The 23,540-nt window shown below is 40.9% G+C and overlaps 1 protein-coding gene across 2 annotated transcripts in view; it reads right to left on the bottom strand.

Annotated features, from left to right (window-relative positions):
- Nucleotides 1-8,817, bottom strand: part of KITLG (KIT ligand) — a 53,204-nt gene extending 44,387 nt beyond the window's left edge. Inside the window, exon 1 of one of the 2 annotated variants that reach the window (XM_086887788.1) lies at nt 8,462-8,817. In XM_086887788.1, the coding sequence (XP_086743914.1) occupies nt 8,462-8,476 (15 nt within the window). In that variant the 5' untranslated portion in view covers nt 8,477-8,817. The remainder of the gene's footprint in view (nt 1-8,461) is intronic. The other variant, XM_086887789.1, reaches the window with a different exon arrangement.
- Nucleotides 8,818-23,540: the final 14,723 nt, after the last annotated feature.

Raw genomic sequence — 23,540 nt, 5'->3', positions numbered from 1 at the left:
GCTAAAAGCAGATTAACTTCACATATGTCTCAGGCCATTTGAAAATGTCAACAACATTCTGTTACAGTGGGAAATGACCAAGAGTACTGTAGAGAATCTGACCATACTGACAAAGGTTCAGCTGATTCCTAAAACCTGAATGTGAGAGGAGATTTTCTTTTTAAATGCACCAAGGAGAATGAGAAGACAGAAATTCACTATTATTTAAAGAATTTATTAGTCCAGAATATTTTAAAAGTAAAATGAAAGCACTAAATCAGGTATTTCCCACTTGGTTAGGTAACAGAGCTGAGAGGCAGAGGGGAAAGCAATAAAAAATTCTACAGAAAGGATTTCCTTTGGTCTCAATAAGTATCTGACTTTAAAAAAAAATTAAAAAAAATTAAAATCAAGTATTTTCTTACTATATTAAGAAAATTACCGACTTTACAGAGAAAAAAAGGTATTGTCACTTCTAGAAATAGCAGACTAGTATTCCAGAGGGCTCTTCCTAACTGTAATAATAGCTTGCAAGTGTTGTATAACACAAAACCCAACACATTCCATCGAACAATTAATTCGTTCTAATCCTGTTCAAAGAGACACTTTGTTCTACAGATGATATAAAATAGAGTAACAACAAGTTATTCAGAGGGCTAATATTTTAAGTGGGTCCTAAAAATCTAATGAGAAACAAAAATGTAGAGAGCATGCACTGGAGATGGAGCTAAAGCTGTATGGGAGCAAACAAGTTACGACAGACACCCTTCAGTACTGTGGATACTAGAAGTGCAGAAGTTCTGTTGTCAGAGGTGAGAACACTGACTTAAACATAGCAGAAGCCAGGAGAGGTATACAAAGAAAAGAAAGTAGTTTTCTGTCTTAAGGGGAAGAGGAGAAAAACTTGCAGTCATTTTCAGATGTGGCCTTGAGCTACAATGATAGGAAAAAAAATTCAGAAGAAATGGATGGAGTATGATGAACACCATCTGTCTTGTGATTGGAGTAAATTTTAAAAATAGCAAGATTTTCAATGATTTTAGCAGCCTGAAACACTGCCTGTAGTATTACACTGTTAATGGAACAAACACTGAAGAAACATATCTAAACAGTTTGGAACAGATTTACAATTATGGCCAGAATTTTTAGAGAGTGCATGGTAAATCTAGGGCACATTCTTTGCCAGGGATTATGATACATAAGATCAAAGCACCTTCAGTGACAGTATTTACATTTACAGTTTATAAGAAAGGTTTTCATTTCCTAGAAAATACCCATCAGAATCATTTTTACTGGTGTCAAATGCAGCACTGGTGGTTTTTTGCTGTTAGAATAGAAGAGCAATCCACACTTCGCTGAACCACGGTAACTTGAAAAAGACACCAATTATGAATACTGGAGATATATTTTTTCCCCTCCTTTTTAAAATAACCACCAAAAATCTCTGTTTATTCAGGAACACGTTTTTTGATCCAAATGAAAGAGGGTGCCAAGCAGTGTTATACAAGCTTCCTAAATTCATTTGGCTGACTAATGTTCCTATTCCTGCATGCTTCAAAGTAGTAAAAGAAAAACAAATCTCAGGAAGAACTGACATTCAGATCTGTATCAGTTTAAAGACATAATGTATAATGTTGTCTGCTTGCTATTTAATGCAAAAGATATATTTTGCTGAGTTCACTTAATAATGAGCAGATGGAGAGTGGAAATTAGAGGGTTGGAACTTAAGACTTTTTTACAATAGACTATTAGCATGTTTAAATTTCAACCTCCCTAAATTTCTAAGCACTTCTTTTCATTTAGTGAATTATTTTGCATATATACAGCATATTATTAATTTAAATGTATCATGCCTGACTCCTTAGTGTCTTACTTCAGTTAGACCACAAAAGCCAGCACCTTGATATCATACTCCCATTTTATACCATTATGGAATCTCCATAAAGAGACAGGAATTTTTTTGGACCAACATGAAATGGAGGAATAGACTTTCCTACACACTTGAAACCCTTCACATTTACAGGTACTTTACATTAAATATTATACATTATTTTATCAGTATTATATACTAATATAATATTTAAAGTTTAAATACATTATATTATTTTAAATTAAATTTTTATATCAGTATTGATATAAAAGCAGATATAAAAGGCTGTATTGTGGTATTACACCACAGTCACTGTATGCTTTGCACAGAGTTCATTTTTAATTCATTTGTGTTCATTTGTGTTTTAAACAGACAGGTTGCCAGGACATGCACAACTTGGTTTTACAGTCTGACTTACACTGCAAGAATAACTTTTTTCCAAAAGTAATTAGAGGTCATGTGTTACTAAGCAGAGCAAAGAATCCATCCAGCAATGATGTATCATGCTGCAAACATAAAAGGAAAACATACCTTAGTCTGCTGCTATGAAGCAAGCACGAGCTAATGAGAAAAGTTACAAAACAGTGTAATTCATTTAGGAGGAAAGACACTGGCAGGTTATCAGTACAAGGCATCCTGACTCTGCTCATCAAGTACAGAGATTCCAGCAGTACCAAATGTAGAATCTAGGTCCGCAATAAATACACCGCATACACTTAGCATATCTCTAAAGCTGTGTTTAGAGTGCTTCTAAAAACTTCTCAAAGTATAGCTAAAGAAGAGATGACAGAGCTAATTGGACTAAATTTATCCTTGGCCTTAACTGTCAGTGAACCAATGTCCCTGAAGCTGATGGCAGCAGAACAAATGAAAGGCAGAAGGCCTGCTAAATAAGACACTGGATAAGGGCTTATTGTCACTAAGACTGTTAAGGTGATTGAAGCCAGGTTCTGTCACATGGGATTGGCCAAGCCACAAGAACAGATATGAGAGACGGACTGATATTTTCAGACTCTGACTTGAAAATGCTTAAAACTTTCTGAATGGAGGTTCAGAGGGTGGCATGATTCACAATCTGTGAATTAGGACTTGTGGTCTGAAATACAGTCTCCCCCACATTCTCAGCTCATGTGTAAGCCACCCTCGAGAATGAACAAATAAGCCTTCAACAGAACAGCTTCAACAAGATAAACTAGATAGTCAGAACCTTCCCAGAGACTTAGGATGCTACCCAAGAAAATATGTGAACGTGTGTCACTCTTGCTCTAGTGTGCATGCTCACGTACATTTTTCTAGATTAGCTTTTCAGACTGGATTGAATCAAGGTTGTTCACAAGCCTAGAGATAATTGCTGTAGACCATACATCCTTTTGTGACAGCTCAGACTAAACCTGCAGACTTTGCAGAGCATCAGTCTAAGCTGAAGAATGTAGCCCACTGCCTGGCCCAACTCCAAGGCTGCCAGGACACAACACCCCTGCCTGACTTCCCAGCCTGAAACCAGTGAGAAGCCAGTGAAGGTAGAAGAGGACTGAGATACCCAGCTGGACTCCTAGAAGTTCTTCACTGGAACATTAACAAATACATGTGAATGACTGTTACACAGGTACCAAATCACAGGTGGGAGAAAAAGTGGCTCTTGTGGCTTGGGTTAAATATGATCTTGAGGGTCCTGAACTTGATCTTCTCCATTGAGCAGGTTTGGCAGCAACAGTGAAGAAAAAGAAAAATAACCAAATACTGCAGCCCCTAAATACAAGTATTCCATAGCATCAATGAAAGTTTAGGTCTGGGAGGTAAGTGAAAGGTGACCTTTCAGACCTGCTTGAGAGATCCTTCGGAGCACTGACCTCTGTGAAGTAGCAATCAGCTATTGGCCCAGCAACAGAGGAGCCTGCACTCGGTCCCCCAAGCCTGCGCCACATGGTCTCATTTTTACTGATGCTTCAAGTGGTGATGAAATAGCTCAAAGCTAAGGATTTATCTGACCACTTTGCAAAGTGTGATCCACAGTATGGCTGCAAAGCAGTGAGAACAGTAAGGGACTTCTTCAGGCAGTATCTGAAGTGATATCTTAGACCTGATGCTCTTTTCACCTTGCACCAAAAGTTAAGTCTGCTCCACACAGCAACAATAATGGCAAAATACACACAGAGCAGAAAATTCCTAATGAAATTTAAAATCATTACTGTATCCATCTACCTTGTATAATTTAAACATGGTTTAAACAGAAACAGCAACCAATCATTTACCCAGTGGTTATTAGATAAGTGTAGGAAATTAGATGACGATTATTTCCTATACTAATATGATCCAAAGTATTCATTAATCTGAACTCCTTAACTGGCTTTTATTCAGACATACAGTAGAATTAATGTCTTCATTATCATACTATCAATGACCTCTGATATTATTACATGCTACCAGGTTTAATAAAATAAAATACTTAACACCATTTTTGTTTTCTCATATTTTCATTCACATACTAACAGATGTCTGATACTACTTATATTTATCAATAATTATAACCATCCAGCAAAGAAATCTGTATTTCATGTGCTCCCTGCAGCCAGTTACTTCAGCATGGGTAATATTTACGAAAAGTCAGTTTTGCAGGTTTACATATGACTGAGTAGGCAATACAAACATGGGCCAAAAAATAAAATTAAAGAGAAGCGCTACCCCTTGCCACTCACCTTGCATTCATCCATCTCCTTTTCCCACAAACACACGGAGAAAAACACAACCAAGAAAAAACAAGCGGTTTTACAGTGTGTTTAAAAGGCTGACTAATCTCAGGTTTGGCACACCAAAGACCAGGGCGAGAACAAGCACTTTCGTTTTCATGTCAGCTCCCACAACACTCAAATGGAATTGCGTAGGGAGATTTTTCCTTCCTTTGCTTCTAATAAATGGGTGTTGTGTTTACATACTGCATACTGAGCATTGCCCATCCGAAGCCAAGGGCTGCGTCTTGCCAACTCTTAACTTTCATACAATATGGCGATTACATGAGCCAGCATACCATTAAATCACATAGCAAAACTTGGAGAATGGCACTGTCAGCTTGCAGAACCGTACCTGAAGGACTGACATGCAGTGCATAAAGGCAAAAACTAGATTTCAGTGCAGTGGCAGAACTGGGTCAGGAGAAGACTGGGTTACTGGCCTCACTTTAAACGACAGAGCCAAGTGCCAAATAGTTCACAGAGATAAAAACTTGCAGGCACATAATAAAAGCAGGTGAAGAAAAGAAATAAATAAAAAGATCACTTAACGTGCCTTGCAAAATGCTCCCCCACCCTTGAATCTTCCAGGTCGTCTGCCTTTTATTCTCCATACAACTCTATTCCAGGATGTTCTTTCCAGCTGCAGTACTTGCAAACTGGCTTCCCTTGAGCAGAGTCAAACCCAGGGGAACAGAGGAGACCTTAGTCCATTGCTTAACACGAATAGCACATCATGTTTCTGGCTCCAGCAAATTCTCCTTTTCTATTTAATGAGCAGCAGATCTATACCTGCCATGAGCTCCAAATGTCTTCCTGTGCCTAGTGTTCAATTTTTTTGCAGAATAACCAAGAAAGACTGATCAGAAGTCACTATTTCCCTTAAAAGCAAGCTCACACCAAGGTATCAGGTATCTGATTTGCATTTCTGATTTACCCTGCTGATATGACACTAGAAGTGCCAATTTGAGCACTAATTCTTTTTCCAGGTACCTGTCCACAATAATTTCTACTTTATTGACGCAAACATACAGATAGGACAACCTAAGATGGTAATTTAACCACCAACAATAATGCACACATTCAAAGGTAGAAAACTGCGCTGAAATTAAGACCCTTTTAATACTGCAGTTTCTAAGAGGATGTGCATCTAACTCACCACAGGAGATCAAGTGCCTGAACCATGTATCTGTGATACCTTATCAGCCTTCAGAGCTACCCCACAGGTGACCCCTCTTTGCAACATGTTTCTTAGTAACTTAATCCTATTTAGATTGTCTTCAAATCACACAAAGAAAAAACAAATCAGAAAACTGCTAGGTGTTTTTGCAAGATCATATCACACTGGCATCACTCACCCTGTTTTTTCAAACTGTAAAAGGCTGTCCAGGCTTCACTGACATTTGTTGTCATATTAGCATGCAAAAGGACATAAACTCACTTCTGATAATAGTTTTAATTACTAAGTATATAAGCCTACAAATCTTCTCATCCAAGTAATCCCTCAATAAGATTAAATCATGGAAATAGCCTCATTGAAAAAGGATTTGTATGACTGAACCCTAAATGCTTAATCACTTCTTTAAAGAAATCAAGATTTAAAAAGAAAAATCCAGGTGTTGGTGTGTTTAGAACAGGGGGGTTATATATCCATCAAACCACAGAGTTTCATAAACATCACTTCTAGGACTGACACTGTTGGGGAATGTGTTTCTGCAGTTCCTGTGGTTTCTCAGGTTAAGACTGATTTAAATAAACGGACCAACTTGCTCACGTTGAGTCTAGTGCTCAGCACGACTCTTTTCCTTCAGCACTTTCGTTGTAGGTATGACTCAGCTACCCCTTCAGCTACACTAGTTACATATTATCACTGTACAACATAACCTCAAAGATCAAAATCCCTGATTTATTTTAAACATCTAGGCATTACCAAGTGTTTGCTGGGCTCAATGAATGCGTGGTTCTTGCTTTCTGTACTATGTCTATTGCAGAATATTTTATTGTAAGAAATATTCACTTGTTTCCTGGTTTTCCAATCTTGTTCTTTTCACTATGATGGTTACCAGTCTAGACAATGACAGAAGAAGCCACAGGAGAGCATATAGATTAAAATTTACTTTAATGTGTCGAGTGCCCCCATGTGCTTAAGTCCTCTTTCTTGTACCCACTTCACTTATTCTCTCTCTCTGCACAGAGTCTTCATGGTTTTAATGGCAAGTCTTCTTGAAGTATCTCCTGCTCTGATCCCTTTGGAATGATTAATGGTATCACTCTTTTTTTTTTTTTTTTTCTACTCCTAAAAATATAGGAAACAACCCTTTGGAGAACTTGGAGTCTGTCAGTGCTTCCAAAAAGCAGGAAGCATAACTGCTTGAAGGCTGACAGATGCTTCACCACCATGACAAGAAGCTGTTCCACAGGCTACAGCTTGTGAGCCCCTGAGTCAAGCCATATGGTCCTGAATGCCAAGACTGCCTGTCTTTCCCAGTTTACTGGGAGAGAGGGATTGTTCCAGCTTTGCTCTGAATTTGCAAAAGTAGTCTGTTGACTTTTATAAGTTTACAGTTCAGAGGTAATAAAATGCTTGACTGCTTCCACTCATAAATCCTCATTGGTAAACACATAAACACGGCTCTCAGACTTTAAGAGAGCTTTCACAATTGATAATCTATTCAGCACATATAAATAATTATGTATACAGGGTCTGAAACATCTTTGTTCAAGGCATCTATAGTAATCTAATGTGAATAACAGCAATGAATATATATTGCAAAAATTCAGAGCTGATAATTTAGGACAAAACCCCGGTGTACTTCAGCATCACAAAAATTAAGCCTCCAAGTTTTAAGTTCTTAAACATGGGTACATTCTCCAGTGCTTTGGCCAGGTGAAATTTAAATATTTCAGAAAGTGAGTATTTCTAATTCCTCTCATCTCTTGAAAAAAATATTTAACTACCAAAAATACTTCGGTAAGTTTTTAATTATTTTTTTTTTAATATGTTTTATGTCTTTTCCAGTGACTGTATTCGGAAGCGTCTTCAGTGGTGTGTAGGTGACCCAGCAACTGCCAAGAAACAGACGAAGGCAGAAAGTATCTCGCTTCTAACCCAGAAATGTAGGAGGAGGGAAAAGCCCCCGGCGCAGAGGCAGCGGTGCGCGTGTCCATGCATTGTTCTCTCCCGGAGCAGTCCTGGCTCTCGCTGGGTCTGCCAGGACACAGGGTATCGGCACCTTGCGATGTCCAGCCTTAAACTTTCTCCCGTTAGAGTTTCCTTGAGCCGCTTCTTGATAAAATTTTCCACTCATGTCTGTCCCTTGCTTCCTTCTAAAAAACGCACAGCATAGTGACCACAATCTCTGCAGAACCTGCAGAAATAATGGCAGGAGCCCCGGCAGTGCACTGAGCGGCACTTCCCGGCGGGATGCGGGAGGACGAAGGGCGAAGCGCCGGGGTTCCCACAGCAGCCGCCCGGCGCAGCGCGGCGTGCGGGGAGACACCGGCACCCGCAGCCACTGCACTGCTGCCCGCGATTATTTCACGTTCCCGCACCCCTCAGGGTAACACACACAACTGATCGACTACGGCAATTTTCCCGAGATCTCCCAAGGCTCGGCCGCCGCTCCGGCCGCTTGCCTGCAACTTTTCCTCGGGCTGCGGACCTCCGAGGGCAAGACCGGGCGGCAATACGTTTGTCCCCTTCACCTCGCTCCCGCAGCCCGTTTCCCGGCGGCAGCGGCTCCCACCCCCGGCGGGTACCCCCACCTCTCTGTCGGGCAGCCCGGGAGCCGCCGCCCCCGCGGACCCGCGCTCCCCGCCCGGCGGCCAGCCCGGCCCGCGCCCCCCGGGCAGGTGGGTGCCCCCGCCGCCGCCCGGCCGCACTCACTTGTGCCTTCTTCATAAGGAACGGCAGCGCTGCAGTCCAGCCCAGCCGGCCGTGTGCAAACTCCCTTCAGCGGAACTGTAGCTCCAGCATAATGCAGCAGCCGATAGTCCACGCATTGGGGTTGCCCACGGCGAGCCCCGCGCTGCCTCCGCCTGTCCCGCCGCCGCTCCGCGCGTCCCGCTGCGCCCCCTCCCCACGGCCTGAGCGTCCGCGCTCACTGAAACCACCGCCGGCCCCCGGCCAGGTCTTTTATATCTCCGATCTGCCTCCAACAGCGGCGGCGGCGGCAGCCCAGGCAGGACACGCCTTTCCCCTCCCTCCCGCCCTCCCGGAGGACCGGGAGCCCAGGCAGACCCTGCGGGGCGGGGGAAACCCGAGTTAACTTGGGGGAAGTTGGAGGCAGGAACAAGCCGAGCCTGCCCCTCGCCAGCGCCGGAGGGGAGCGGGGCGGCGGGCGGGCCGCCGGGGGGAGCGGCGGGCGGGGATGCGGAGGGAGAGGGGTGTGGGCATGGGGGCGGGGGGCGCCGGGTACCGGCCCCGGGGCGCCGGCTGCAGAGCGCTCCTCCCGCCCGGCGCCCGGGACAGGCCATCCCGCCGGAGATCCAGCCGGCGGGGCGAGGGTCTCCGGCCCTGCCCGCGGTGGGCTCTGGCAGCGTGCGGGGAAGCCGCCCGCCGCCGCGGCATTTGAGGTCAGCCAGGCTGCGGGCGCCGAGCCAAGCCCTTGGGTTGGGTCCCCTCACCCACGCCGGCGAAAAGCGGGGTGGCCCCCGGCTGAAGCCGCCGCCGGGCGCCGCCTGGGCCCGCGGCGGGGCGGGCAGCGGGCTCGGAGGCTGGCGGGGCTCCCGGCCGGTGCCCGCTGCTCCCAGCGCTGCAGCCGCCGCGGCGGCGCGCACGGCCGGGGTGGCAGCCCCGGCTTTGCCCTTGCCATTCCAGGGCTGCTTTCCCATACTCGGTGAATGCAAGTTAAACACTGGGATAAGCATTAGAGCTGGAGCTTAGAAACTCCTTTTACCTGCTCCAGACACAGAAAAATTGTTGAGCAGTGCCTCCTAACGCTTCTGCAAAGGTGATCCTGCAGGTCTTTTCACATGCTATTACAATTTGCATCCCGTGTAAATAGTGCATTAGTGTTGGGTGTAGAAAAGCGACTTACTGCTTGGAGTCTTCTGGCCAATCCATCCCAGCAGTAGCCGCAGAATTTGAGTCCTCTTTAGAGAAGGAAGCTCCCAAGGTTAATACGGATTAAATTTTGGGTGTGAATTAAATGGAATGTAGAGCAGTTTATGGAACTGAAACAAGTATCTCCTGAAACAGCCATACTAGGTGAAAATTTAAAGAACATTAAATTGAAGAAAGAATAGTCTGCCCCAGTCAATGATCATTTCCTAAAGGATATTAGGTATGTTCAGAGTGTACACTAAGAGATTTCATTGGAAAAATCTGTCTAATTTTCACCTAGAATTAATCATAAGTTTTTTAAAGACTAGATTTCTGCCAAAGTAAAGGAGAGATCTTCAGGCACAGAAAGGTTTTGACCTCATCCCTAACTTTGCTATATATTTGGAGTTCATCAGCTAAACATCTAATATAATTTTGAAGATAAACATCTAATATCATTTTTCTTCTGCATCCAATCCAGAAAAATGGATCAATAATTTTATTTTACAGCATGACAGTACTGATAGATTCGTTCCCTTTTTGTTGGTTTTTTTTTTCTGCATTTCATAATAATTACTGAGCTGAATTTGTCAGACTTTTATATGCATATATTAATAACATCTTCCTCTAAAGCACTAGACAAGCAGTGAAAGGGAGGAAGCCTGTAACAACAAAAGAAATCAAGGACCTCATTCACTGAAATTTGTGTATCATCTAACAGTGATCAACCAAAGCTGCTTTCACTGTCTACATATTTAGCAAATAGGGCCAGGAAATTAAAATGTTATGGCATATTTCCTCCTTAGAACAGATGACCAGTTTAGTCTCCTGGGGAGAGGGCCTGGAAAATCTGAAAGAGCAGTCTGTCGCAGCACTTACCTATCTTATGGAAAACACTTCTGGTCTTTTTCTGTGTTGAACTCTATCACAGTTCACCATTAGTCATGACAGGAAAACTTTAGTGGACACCCTGTATGCAGTTTTCTTACTGGTAGTTCTGCAGAGACAATAACACTCTTGGGCACAATTAAATTTCTTTACCACCCTGGCATCATGCACCTTTTCTCTCCATCCCCAATCTGACTTACTGAACCTGCCCTTGTGTTTAATGCCCAGCTATAGAGGAGTAGTGACCTTTTCATCTCTTCCTTTTCTGTTGGCAATTTTCAAGTGCATTATTGTTGTCACTATCCTTCCTCAGTTTGGTTTGGGAAGACTTTTCTATGAAAATCAGAATTTAATACTTTAAAGTCATTAATATCTTATGTCTGTATCCCATAAGAAAGCATGGTTTAATTAGCCTTGCTCAACAGAGTCAGAAAACCAACTTTTGATTTCCCAGGTGAGAACTGATTAGCCATAGACCGTTAGAGCACTGACTGCTAGCTTTCCAAAGCACAACTGCAAACCACGTTCAGTCTTCTATGGCCTGCCTTATTTGCATTTCTGGATTCTTGGGGGTAAACACAGGCCCTGTCATAGTTTTGTGAAAACCTGTTCCTTCACAGGGAAGATTTGGAAAAGAGCATTAGTTATCCCAGCTCTTCTCAGGATTTAGTTCCACCCATTCGGCAGGATTGTCCTCACCAGGAATACTGTTCAGCCTGTATGGAAATACCAGCAACTGAAAATTAAGCCTTTCCAGACTAACATGAAGGCTTCACCATCTTTGCCAGCTGAGAAATGCCTCTTAAATGTTTTTTTATTCTGGAATTTATGGAATATCTGCTGTGCTCTCCATAGTTTCAGCTGTGTGAAGAATGTCTGCACTCAGTCTGTTGATAGCTTGGCTGCTGGCTGGAACAGCTGGAATTTGGGAATATGTAGGATCACATCCAGCCTCAGCCACTGAGATTGCTGGATTAAAGAGAGTTTAGCGTCAGCTTGGAAAATGGAAAAAATTCTCCTATGAAAGCGTTTAAGCTGTGAAGGCAAGCACCAGTGTGTGCGTATTAGAAAGATAGCACGCTAATCCCGTCTAATCGGTTACAGACTGAGCCTGTGAGGGCTTTGCTGGCACAGAGACCTGGCCTGTAGCACCAGCTCAGTTAAATCCCCTCTCACCAGCCTTTTTTAAGGACATAGAGTACCAAGTACACACATTCCTAACCTACTTCAGACATACAGAATTTTTAAAAATTGCATTTAAAACTGAGGTATGTAGAGCCAAAAAACTCAAAAGATGGCCTCGACCTTCTTTAGGTTTTATTTGCAGAAGGAATTGTAGAGGAATGACTTTCTACAGAAAAGACAAACCTTGCAAGCTTGCAAGATTTACGGTAAATTACATTAATTACTTTGGCTATGAGGAAGAACACTGGGATACCTATCTCCTTGAGAGGTCCTTATCTTTGATACCACAAAATGTTCCAGGTGTTATTCTATGATTGTGAACTTGTGCATTCTGATTTCAAAGCACAAACACAACCAATATTTAATATTCCATGAAAGTACATATTTTGAATTTTTAATTGAGCCTTATGCTCAACAGTTACCAAAGGGACTGTTAGTTTCTTCCAAGCATCATACATCTTTTGTGCTGTGTACAAATATAATATATTACAGGGGGAATTTCTGCAGTTATTCAATATCATTGGTCAGTGAGTAAACAAATGACTCAATCAATACTTAGTCCATGGGGACATGCACACCACCACAGAGCCACTTTCTATTTCATTCAGCACAAGAACACAGGATTCAGGTGTATTTTTTTTATTCACATGACCTGCCTCTAAAGATTGATTTGCAAGAAGCAGTTTCCATGGAACTGATTCTTCATAATATATTAGCACAGACTTGGATTTTAAGGATAATGAAGTTTATGGTATAATTATATGGTAAAATCATAGTTCATTTAGCAGAGTATCTGGCAGACCAGCTGTAAGGACTTAAAAGAGCACAGTTGCCTGTCTCAGACACTGTTAGGGCCACAGAAGGACTTTGACATGAGATAAGCACAGGATGAAGCAACAGGATGGCACTAACTCCAGGCCTGGTGGAGGCAAGACCCTGGTAAACACTTCCAGACAAAAATTCCCACTGTGGCAAACTGTGTAAAGAGGCAAGTGCTCCTACACATATCACCAGCCAAAGATCACCCCAAGTTACGGGACAGATGGCATCTGTGACCACCACCAACCACTGAAGCTCCCCTGAATCTGCCTCCATGGAAGCTTGGAATTTAGACTGTAAATTAAGCCACCACAGGGAACTTGAGATAAGCAAAAGATGGGTTTATCTCAGATATAGGGGGAGGTTAGCAGGCTGGGGGAGAAGAATCTATCACTGATAATGGACGTAAGGAATGCAGAACTTACAGACCACAAGGAAAGCCAACACAGCAGCTGTGCTGAAATCAGCTCAGACTGGCTAAAAGTTAATTTTGGCAGAGGGAGATAGCGATCACAGACTCACAACCCATCAACCCAAGAAACCCACTGACTCAGAAAAAAGTCTGAACATGGGACTAAATAACTTTAGAAGTGAGAGAAGAATTTAACCAATAGAATGAGAGAGCTTTGCAGCCAATGAGTATTAATTCCTTTGCTTGTTAAAACATATAAATAGTGAAGTTTTGAATGACCTCAGAATCCCCTCCACTGAGAAACCCAGAGTAAAGAAGGACAAATAGAAACACTTGTTGGATCCATGGGTGGTGATTATCTTCTGCTTGAACTGTCTCTCTCTTACATTCATTGATAAATAAAATCTGTATTAATGACTTTGGCATATGTACTCATTTACCTTAATTCAGGCAGGGGCATCTCTCACTAATCAGATCTTAACACCAGCTGGGGGAAAAATGCAATATTCTGGATGAACAGAGATATCTCCAAAGGGAAAAAAAAAATTGGATTGAAATTCAATTACTTATTGAAATGACAGAATGAGTATCTCAGTATCTCATTATGATGCATCTCCAAAACCCATTGAAATGAAAAAAGAAGAAACAAGCAGTACATCATAGGAGTGGAGCCAGGGATCTTCAAACTATTAGAAATCTGTTCAAGATGTGCCAGTAAAGGAGGCTGAAGTTATATGATTGTGTGAGCTTTATTTTCCCAGAGGCAGATATGGAGACAAGCAGGTAGAATAAGCTAGAGGGTAGTCTTTGTTATCAGTAGAAGGAAGGTGGTCTTTGTTTATTTGAGAATGATCCTGGTGTGAAGTAGTGATGGATAGAAGGAATGATGGATTTTTATTGAAAGTTTAAAAGTGCCTTTGTCTATTGGTGTCTTTACTGGTTTAGTACCCAGTAAAATGACAGTTTAATTAGCATGCAAAGATACTCTGTTTTACTAAGAGAACTTTTTGGCAAGGAATACAATCCCAAAATAGGAAGTTGTACTGATGCTGTTAAAAGTCAATCAGAGTCTGTAAAAATATAGTTGTAGATGCTAAAAAGTAATCATTACCTGACTTACAGGAAATCTTATTTCTGCTATTCTTTCAGTATGCCACAGTTTTAGCTTCTGAAGGTCTCGCTAGTATGGGTGAATTCTCAGCTAACAAAAAAATGGTACTTGGAGAACAAAACCTGGGAAAAGCTGATGCTGCTGAAGTTTTGTGATCCTTGGCAATCCCCTTTTGGCTTCTGATGACCCTCACGATGTTCACAGATGTTAGCAGAAATGTGAAGCTCCTTGAAACTCTTGTAAAATTTTGCAGCCACTAAAGTTCCAAGAAGATCAGAGGACAGCAGCATTTCAAATATTTTTTGGTCTTAACTCCCAGGGTTTTCTTCACATGTCTGCCAAGAGGGGTCTGAATCTGGGATTGCACTAAAAAACACTATGTTTTCTTTTGAAGAATTATTTATATGTGTGCTCCTGAAAGGTCAGGGAGACTCTGATGGCATGCCTCCGTTTTCTTCTATTGGGGGGCAGGGAGGTTGCAGGAATAAGTGGTGCCCATACAACTCTGATACTTTGCATTCAAAAAGAGACTGGAGTATCCCTGGGGATGGACAGGTCAGCTGTTTTCCAAGCCTCCAGGCTGGAAACACCATGCTGTGGTAGTTGTTAGTGGTTATGTTCAACAGTGTTCAGCAAGGCTCAGTTTACCAGAGTACAATCAACACCTTTTTTATTTACCTGAAATGAAGGAATACCCAGCCCACAAGGACAATTTGCTCTTCCTTGCAGAGTTTTTTGTGTTGGGTTTGGTTGGAGTGTTGGAGAGCAGTGCTCACATCTCTGATCAGCAGATGCAGTTATGAGCCCTAACTATGAAGAATATTCTCTTGCTGAAGTTTACCAGCCATCTGCTGTGAGGTGTCCCTAGAGATGTTGAATGAAAAAAGAGCAGTTATTGTATTCTACAGATAGCAATTTCTTCAGAGTGCTGTAGTTAATATGACTACAGCTCATGCTTCCAAGGAGCATATCCAAGGAGAGTGTAAAACACTCTGCCTACAGCAATTGCAAGAATTTATAGTTACTGTATTAATAATCATTATTTCCCCAACATTCACATGATTTTTCACTTTTCTGACATTTTGCTCATTTTCCAGTTTGGGAGAAAAAGAAGATAATTATGCACTACAATCACCAAGCCAGGCAATATTGGAGGTAGGCAGGTTCAAGCTGATACATCCCCTTGAACAACTACAGTGCAACCAGGTGTTTATTACAGGACACTGCTAAATTAATTATGCATTAATTATGCATGAATTATGGTTATGCAAGCTCAAAAAAAAAAGTGTTACTTTGCTTGTACAATTCTTTTTCCAAAGAAAATAACATTTTATTATTTGTACCATAATTAAGTAGCTCCTTCTTTTATTCACATATTGATTCCAGTAATTTGGAAGTGATAAATGTATGAGAAATAAATATCTCTGTTCCTAGATTTGCTGCCTACATCTCTTGATTTGCATTAGTCTGTCTCATCCTAGTCACAGTAATTACAACCCTAGGGAGTTTCACAATAAAACGGGTTCATTTGGAAACAAAATGCTGAGTAAGTGGTATCGGATATAAATATTCCCTGTTTACAAGGAAAACCGAGACTTTCCTCTTCAATGAAAAACTGGCATATTTTTTTCAGAAAATGCTTTTAGTCTGAAGGAAGGGAGAGGTACAATATCAGGTACACTGACTTCACAGCCATATTATGTCATCCCTTTTATTTTTATTTTATAAAGTCGGGTTGTGTTAGGACTGTAGCAAGGATTAAAACATAAAGGACTTCCTAGGCTGAGATACATGCCATCAAGAGGAACTGTATTATTCACTTCTTGATTTGAAGGTTTATCCATTTCCAGCACAAAATGAGTTAACCCTCTTGCTCTTTCTCTTCTATGGGAATGTTTCTTTAGAATTTGACTCACCTCGTGGTTGGAAACCATATTTTAATTTGAAGCCTAATATATTCATTGTTAATTTATACCTGTTTGTTCTTGGGCTGAAGTTATGCTTTACCGTAAACAGCTTTTTCCTTTCCCTACTGCTTTTTGATCCTCCTCCTCCTCCTCAGACTACTGACAATATGTACACTAATAAATGAAACAGAGACCAAGCCTGAGCTCAAGTACTGGCATGCAATGGTCTCTGCAGCTTAACTTTTAGCACTCATTTTGGCATGGGTTCAGTCCAGCCAGCATTGTGATCTCCAGGCCTGAGCTCAGAGGAAAAGTACAAGCCAGGACCTGTTTTGAGCAGGCAGTTTCTGGGGAAGGAAGAGTTTTGCTGGGTGGCTGCAAACCATCCTCTGCCACTTACCCTGGGGCCAGAGAATGTGTCCAGGCCTAAAGTTGTGGTTTGGACTTTCTCTTCTAGTGCACACACTATAAATAGTATTTTCAAATTATACTTAGGGAAAAAAAAAAAAAGGTTGGTAAAACAGATGTTCAGGAAATAACCAACCACAGCACCTGTGCTGTAAAAGCCAACCTTAATTCTGGAATTTCCTCTATTTTGAGGTTTGGAAATTCAATCAAAGCATTCTATCAACAAGAACGAAGAGAAGAATGCAGAAATTACCTTATGCTGAAGTATTCTCTCCCACACTAAGGTCCTCTGCTCTTGGAGCTCACTAAAGGAAAAGAGATCTTGCTGTACCAACAAGATGTTATGGTGCACTGAGAAACTTTCACCATCCTGTATTATTGCAAGGAAACACTCAGCTGAAGCTTCTAAAGTGCTGAAGAAGGGAGGATGGGGAGACCAGTCAGTGGATCCACAGACTTTGCAGGATAAAGAGACAGGAAATGTAGAAAGTTAATGACTTTTTTTCCATTCACAAGGAGTCAGTGTCACTCAGGTGTTTTCAGTGCTGCTCTAGAGAAGCACCCTGTTCAAAACAGGAGTCCTGGTAAGAATGATGATAAATGCTTGAAATTATTTCTTTGTGCAATAGTTTAAATCCCCCAAACTGATGGTTCCGCTTACAGCATAAGGAAATACAGAACTAAACTCTTTTAGTTTGATTTTCATTTTCATTAAGATGGCCTTAATCCACACAGAACCCTGAGATCTGACAGGATACATCATCAAGAAATGTGAAGATGACATTTTGCTTCCAACTTTCAGTTTTGGAAATAATGCAAAATGTGGAGCTGTGATATATGAATTAGCCTATGTCATTCCTCAGATGGATTTCATGTAGGGTTAGCCACCATCTTTCATAAAAAAAGTGCCACCTGTATTTTGAAAGGATAGTGTATTTTCCTGATCATCTTTCTTAGGATTTTGTGTAAAAGTGGTAATTCTCATTGAATACACTCAATCTGTGAAAGTTATTCATTTAATACATATAATAAGTAATTCACTTATTTTAAAAAGTGGTTTAAAAAACAGAAATGTAGTTCAGTCTGTTTTAATTTATAAAGTGATATGAATTCAAAGTACTATTGTTATAAGGACAGAATCATGTCACAACTCTTTCCCCAGAGTTTACATCTCTGGATGTCTGTGTTAAATGACTTTAACTTTTTTCTTTTTCTCTACATCATGCAATGCTCTGACAGTCATCACCCTCAGCTGTTTTCAGAAAGATAGTTTTCCATATTTTCTTCTATAGTCATAGATTTAGTAAAGGGTTATTTCAGAAAGCATTAGGAAAGCATGAGTGAAAGAGAGAGGAAATGTAATGCAAATATTTTTGTTATCCATTTAATTTTAAAATTTTCTGAAGTTATTCCTCAATTTTTGTATTGATATCAATTTCACAAGCTGACTATGCATCTGTAATATAAACATATATATATTATATTATAAAAATAATATAAACACCTTTCTATTTTAATCCAACTGCCTTTCAATATAATTTAGTTACCTTGTGTACTTTAATTATTGTAGAATTTACAGAAGTGCAAAAGTGCACTTTTGGTGCTTCATTGTTACACTTCTGTTTATATTTTCTCTAGACTAATCATGTAACCTTTTTAGTGCCTTTTTACAGGAAAATCACACTATGACTTTGATAAATTCCATTTTCTACCTTTCATCATAGCTTACCCTCTTAAAAAGAGGCTGAATGAAGGCATGCTTTTTCTGTTAGACAGGAAAGGAGGTTATGTAGTGATGCAGACAGCATACTTCAGGCTGGTACTGGAAATTATGTGGCTGAATCTGATGGGAACCAGCAGCTAAAAATTGCCATCAACAAATTCTGCTGCTCCTAATGTCAGCCTTTCCTCAAGAGGTTTGGCCTTCTGTGCTTGAATGGCCTTTCCTCCTCCTCCTTCTCAGACTCAGCCCTAGCTGTCCCCAGTACATCCATTTGTACAGGAGGAGTGTATCCTTGCCAACTTCTTGCCTCCTAGCCCTGGCACTGAAATTAGTTGCTGTTCCCTTGGCAGTGTGTGATCCTGGAGCTCTACAGCTGTATACTGCAGCTAGTGACAAATAGACAGCTTTGAGCTGCCAGCTTCAACTTCTCTAAGACATTTACTTTCTCAACACATTTCTTTTCTTTGTAAAATGATATATTAAGTCCAATCCTAAAAGACAAAAAATCAAAAATACAGAAATCAGAGGCTTTCTTTAGCATTTGAAATAACATTTTTCAGTGGAAATAAAAGCTTTGTAAAGGAAATAAAGTAAGAACATCTGAGCTTTTAAATATTTTAGAGCCACTTGTTGCTGTGGAAAATGTAGATAAGGTAATTGGTCCCCCCCATACACCCTGCAGGGGTATACTTCTGAGGTATGAGGCTCTCCTGAGTTCTCACCTTTAATAATGGGTGAAAAATTCTGTTAATACTGTCTTAAGAAAAAATTATTAATTTTGAATACCAGTAGAGAAGGTTTATTTTGGAGACATAAATACATTGAGGTGCTGGTGTAGGTCCAGAGAAGGGCAGAGATTTTGATGAAGGTCTGGAGCATTTGAATGATCTGGGCTTGCTTAGCCTGGAGAAAAGGAGGCTCAGAGGGGATCTTATTGCTCTCTGCAATTCCCTGAAAGGAGAGTGTAGCCAGGGGGATGTTGATCTTTTCCCCCAAGAGACAGAGCAAGAATAAACGTCCTTAAGCTGTGCCAGAGGAGGGTTAGATTGGATATGGAAAGTATTTCTGCACCAAAGGGGTTGTCAAGCACTGGAGAAGGCTTGGGGAAGCGATTGAGTCAGCATCCCTGAAGGTACTTGAAAGAAGTGTGGATAGGACACAGGGTCATGGTTAACTGGTGAACATGGTGGTGCTGGAATAATGGTCAGGCTTGATGATCTTAGAGTTCTTTTCCAACCTAAATGTTTCTATGACTCTATGAAGGGGATGATACATTGTGCTGGTGGGAAAGTATTATAGATGGCAAGAGCTAGAGAACAATGCCATCTCTTGCTGTCCTGCCAGAAGGGTAATAACCTTAACTTTCTGGTGAATATTAGAGCATGAAATTTGGTTTTTACCATTTGGTTTTTACTAATAGCCAGTATGCCTTTATAGGGTGCTATGTAATATCTCTCTAGAGTGAGAAGCATTTCCCCCTCAAACATTGTCACTCATGTCCTTTATAGTCTTCTGTTTACTCTTTCTACAGTAAAACCACCTGATGTGATTTTATGTGGGATGTAGTGTGATATAAAGGAGATAAAGTCTAAGGGAGTTTTCCCTAGCCTGCAGAAGGTAGTGGCACACCTCTTGGTTGGTGCAAGGATCAGTATGTGTTCTAAGTTCTTCATATCATACATTGCTATGCAGTGAATCAGGACAAATATCTAATCACATAGTAAAGGTAAACTAGAAATGAAATAAATTGTGTTGGAAGGAGTTGGCAATATCGTAAACTCGTCTTTTACAAGACAGTAATGCCAACAAGAAGTGATCTTTCAAAACATGTAAGAATATGTCCATATTTTATATAAAGAGACATTGATCCTTTGCTGGTGCTGTGACATAAAATAGATCCTCAGCCATTTAAACCCCTTCTCTCTGTGTTTTCCATTTGTCTGGGGGAGACGTGACATGTGCCAGGCTTTGGATGTTTCTGACATGTTCAGGCATCCTCAAGCAGTCCTGCCAATTTCAATGCTCTGAGAGGGTAGAAGGGTACTAGAAACTGAAGAGCTAAGAAAGGTGCTGGAAATGGCTCTTATCTCTGATCCAGGGTAAAATGTTATGGGGCAGATTTAGTAATGGGTCTCACCTCTGTTCATTTTAAAAAAAGCCTTCAATAATCATTGGCCAAAGTACAGGATTAAAAGAGACCCCACTCAATTCTAAAGTACAGGATTAAAAGAGACCCCACTCAATTCTAAAACATAGCTGCCAGTTCTCTTGGATTAAGACAGTAGTGAAAAAACTGCAAAATTAAACTGAATGGGTTACAGCAAAGTATATTTATCCTATTGAAAAGTTCCTTTAGCCAAATGAAGTTTTTATTTAAAGCAATTTAGGCTTGATTCTGGATTTCCTTGTAAACTATTGCAAAATGCTGTCATAGTCTTTATCTTTTTCCATTTGCTTTTTAAGCAAAATCTAATGTTACAGCAAGATAATGTTATATATTCTAGTCACTGTACGTGTCCATGTGTTTATTTTTAATTGCTATTTCTGTGAATGCCACAAGAATAAATTAGATCTTTGGCCAGCTATTCCAACAATTTCATCTTACTCAGTGGAAATATTCTTTATTTATATACATAGTCACATGATCAGAATTTGACCTTCTGTTTAGAATTTTGTTATGCTGTATGAACAATAACAATATAATGAACTTCTGCCATTTCAATGGTTGCTGCGACATTAACAAATGATCCTGGAACACAGCAAAGATTCCTCAGCAAGATAAGATACGATAAATTTAGCTACTAGAGCACTGCAAGAGATGATGCTGAGGTTTGATTTTTAAACAGAATAGCTGTGTTAATCCAATCTCCATTGAATGTTTAAAGGAAGAAATCATGGTAATTAGGACGAGACAAATGGCAGCATTCAGTTCTGGGATTCTGGGTGCACATGAGCATGCAGTAACCACTTTAGGTCTTTAGGTTTCTTACTTGGCACAAAAGGAATTATATACAAGGGGAACTAACATACTGGAAGGAGGCTCCACTCTGTCTCCAGACATACAGAACATCTACAGGATGTGTGGAAGCAAGTTTATAATAATTATACAGGGAGATGAAAGCAGCTCGGTTGCCTACTCTGTTCCATCTTCATTTTATACTTGTGTTTGTGTTAAATGTTCTAATATCTCCTCTAGGGATGCTGAAAATCAACAATTAAGCCTATAAAAATGTGTTTTCCTTTGTCTCATTAAACTCTCTTTGTGTTTGTCTGAATTAGAAGCTGCAAAAAACATGCAGTTTCTTTTCTGGGACTGGTATTCCCCAGGAAAACCTTAGCAATCTGGTAAGGTGTTAGCTGAACATGAGCAACCTGGAAATGAACGTGTTCTGTTCTGCAGAGGTACAGGCAGAACTGCAACTGCCCTAAAGCTTTTGGAGCCTTGATAATGGAAGTGCAAGCTGAAAGAGAAAGGTGGGTTAATTATCTCTGCTTCCCAGCCTCAACAAAGTACAAGAGTCTAATTATGGGACAGAAAAGGAAACAGGATGGACTTGGCTTTCAGGAATGGTAGTGGTAGTGGAGGCTCATTTTCTGATGTGGAGTAGAACCTGGTCTTGGCTGTTAGCTATTGAAATTAGACTGGCAGCTCAAGCTCAGCTCTGCTTGTAGGCTGAAGGATTGCATTTAGGGGTTTTCCCTGGTCATGTTGCTTAATCTGCAGACCAGAAAATTCTTCACCCTCTCCTTTTAAATTAAAGATAGGAAATTCCCTACAGAAAGTGTGACCACTAGACTGCATTGTGTTGAAGTTACAAAATTTAGGGGTACAGGCTGGGATACGAGTTAGAGTACAGATGTACCAGCCCCCACCACACCCCTAACCCAAACCCTAAAGAGCACCCCTAGTAACACCCCCATTTCCCTGAGAGCAGCTGCAGGCTGCAACCCTGATGCAGGATAATTCCAGAACCCCCCCAGATGCAGGCAGTAACCCTAATGCTAGGGCTAGGCAGGTGACAGGTGGGGGGTCTACAGGGTTATGGCTCTCAGGGGGATCCATGCCTTGGCTCACCCTGGGACCCCTATCCTTCCTCCACAACCAGGGATACTCTGGTCCCTTGTGGAGGCTGTGGTCTGTAGGTTCAGCACCACTACTGCCACAAAGAGTTCGTCTCTGTAAGCCTCTTTTTTTGGGGTTAGGGTTGGGGTTGTATTTAGGATTTGAGGTAGGGTTAGGGGTTAGGGTTATGGTTAAGGTCATGGTTATGCTTACATTTAGGTTTATGATTAGGGTTTAGGCTTAGTGTTAGGTTTAGGGGTTAGTGGTAGCATTAGTTAGGCTAGTAATTGTCCCTAGTTGGGTAATAAAGTGTTCTCACATTAATATTCTCTTTAAATTCTGCAGTGATTACAGCATAAGATCAGTGAGAAAAAGGCTTATTCTAAAATCCTTGTCCTAGAGCATCAAATGTCTCCTTGTGAGGTACTGGCAAAATAAATGAAAGCTTCATTTTAATTGCAAAAATTTTTTACAGGGAGCTACTCATTTTATTCCTGCAATCTTTCAAGATGCTAGGTCTGATGGAGCCTTGAGAAACCTATTTTAGTGGAAGTTGTCCCTAAACACAGCATGGGTTTGGAACTTGGTGATCTTGAAGGTACCTTCCAATTCAAAGCTTTCTATGATTCTCTTATTCTGTGATTCTGTGTTTTATTCATGAGGAATTTTAAACTTAATAGAACTTTTTGATGTTGTTGCCATTGAAAATTTACTTCCTTGGCTTCCATGGAAACAGGATGAGGCCAAATTGACTTTGCTTTATTGATTACGTCTGTCATTGGTTTGATTGCCTTTTGGATCTGGTCCTACGCATCCTTTGGATCTGCACAACTGGCAGGAGAGGTTTGGGATAACACTCTGCCTTTTTTTCATCATCATGGCAAGAATCAGCTAACAGACACCCAAGGAATGAATCACAACTTTTTTTTAAAAAAAAAATTACAAAGCTCCTCTCTGATATCCCGGAAGAAACATTTGGTAAACATTATGAAAAAAACAGTATAATTAATGCCATATTCAACTTTGGGAAAATCCTGATTTAATTCTTGGAATCTCTGGACTGCTGACTTGTTTCTTCTGTCCAGGAAACACCAACAGGGCTTGTACAATATTTTAAAAGAACTTTTGTGTCAGAAGCATATGTGATTCTTTTCTAATGACTAAATCAATATACTTATTGGAACTAATGGAATCCTCAAACTATGGTGGTCTTTGTGCCTCAGTAGAGAGCTCCTGCATGCACAGCATGGCTTTCTACTGGAAACCTAAAGTAACAATATACCTGTCGTCACCAGAACTGGACTTCAACTGCCTGCTTTCATTCTCTTGATTTATGTTCCTTATGAATTCATTCCCTCTGGCAGAAACTCAAACAGGGAAATCTGTCTCTCCTCTTTCAGGTTAT

This window comes from Cyanistes caeruleus, chromosome 4 (assembly GCF_971803275.1).
Source record: "Cyanistes caeruleus chromosome 4, bCyaCae1.hap1.1, whole genome shotgun sequence".
Taxonomy (NCBI): Eukaryota; Metazoa; Chordata; class Aves; order Passeriformes; family Paridae; genus Cyanistes; species Cyanistes caeruleus.
Note: the sequence above shows the minus strand (reverse complement) of the source record. Positions and strands in the feature narration are given on the sequence as shown.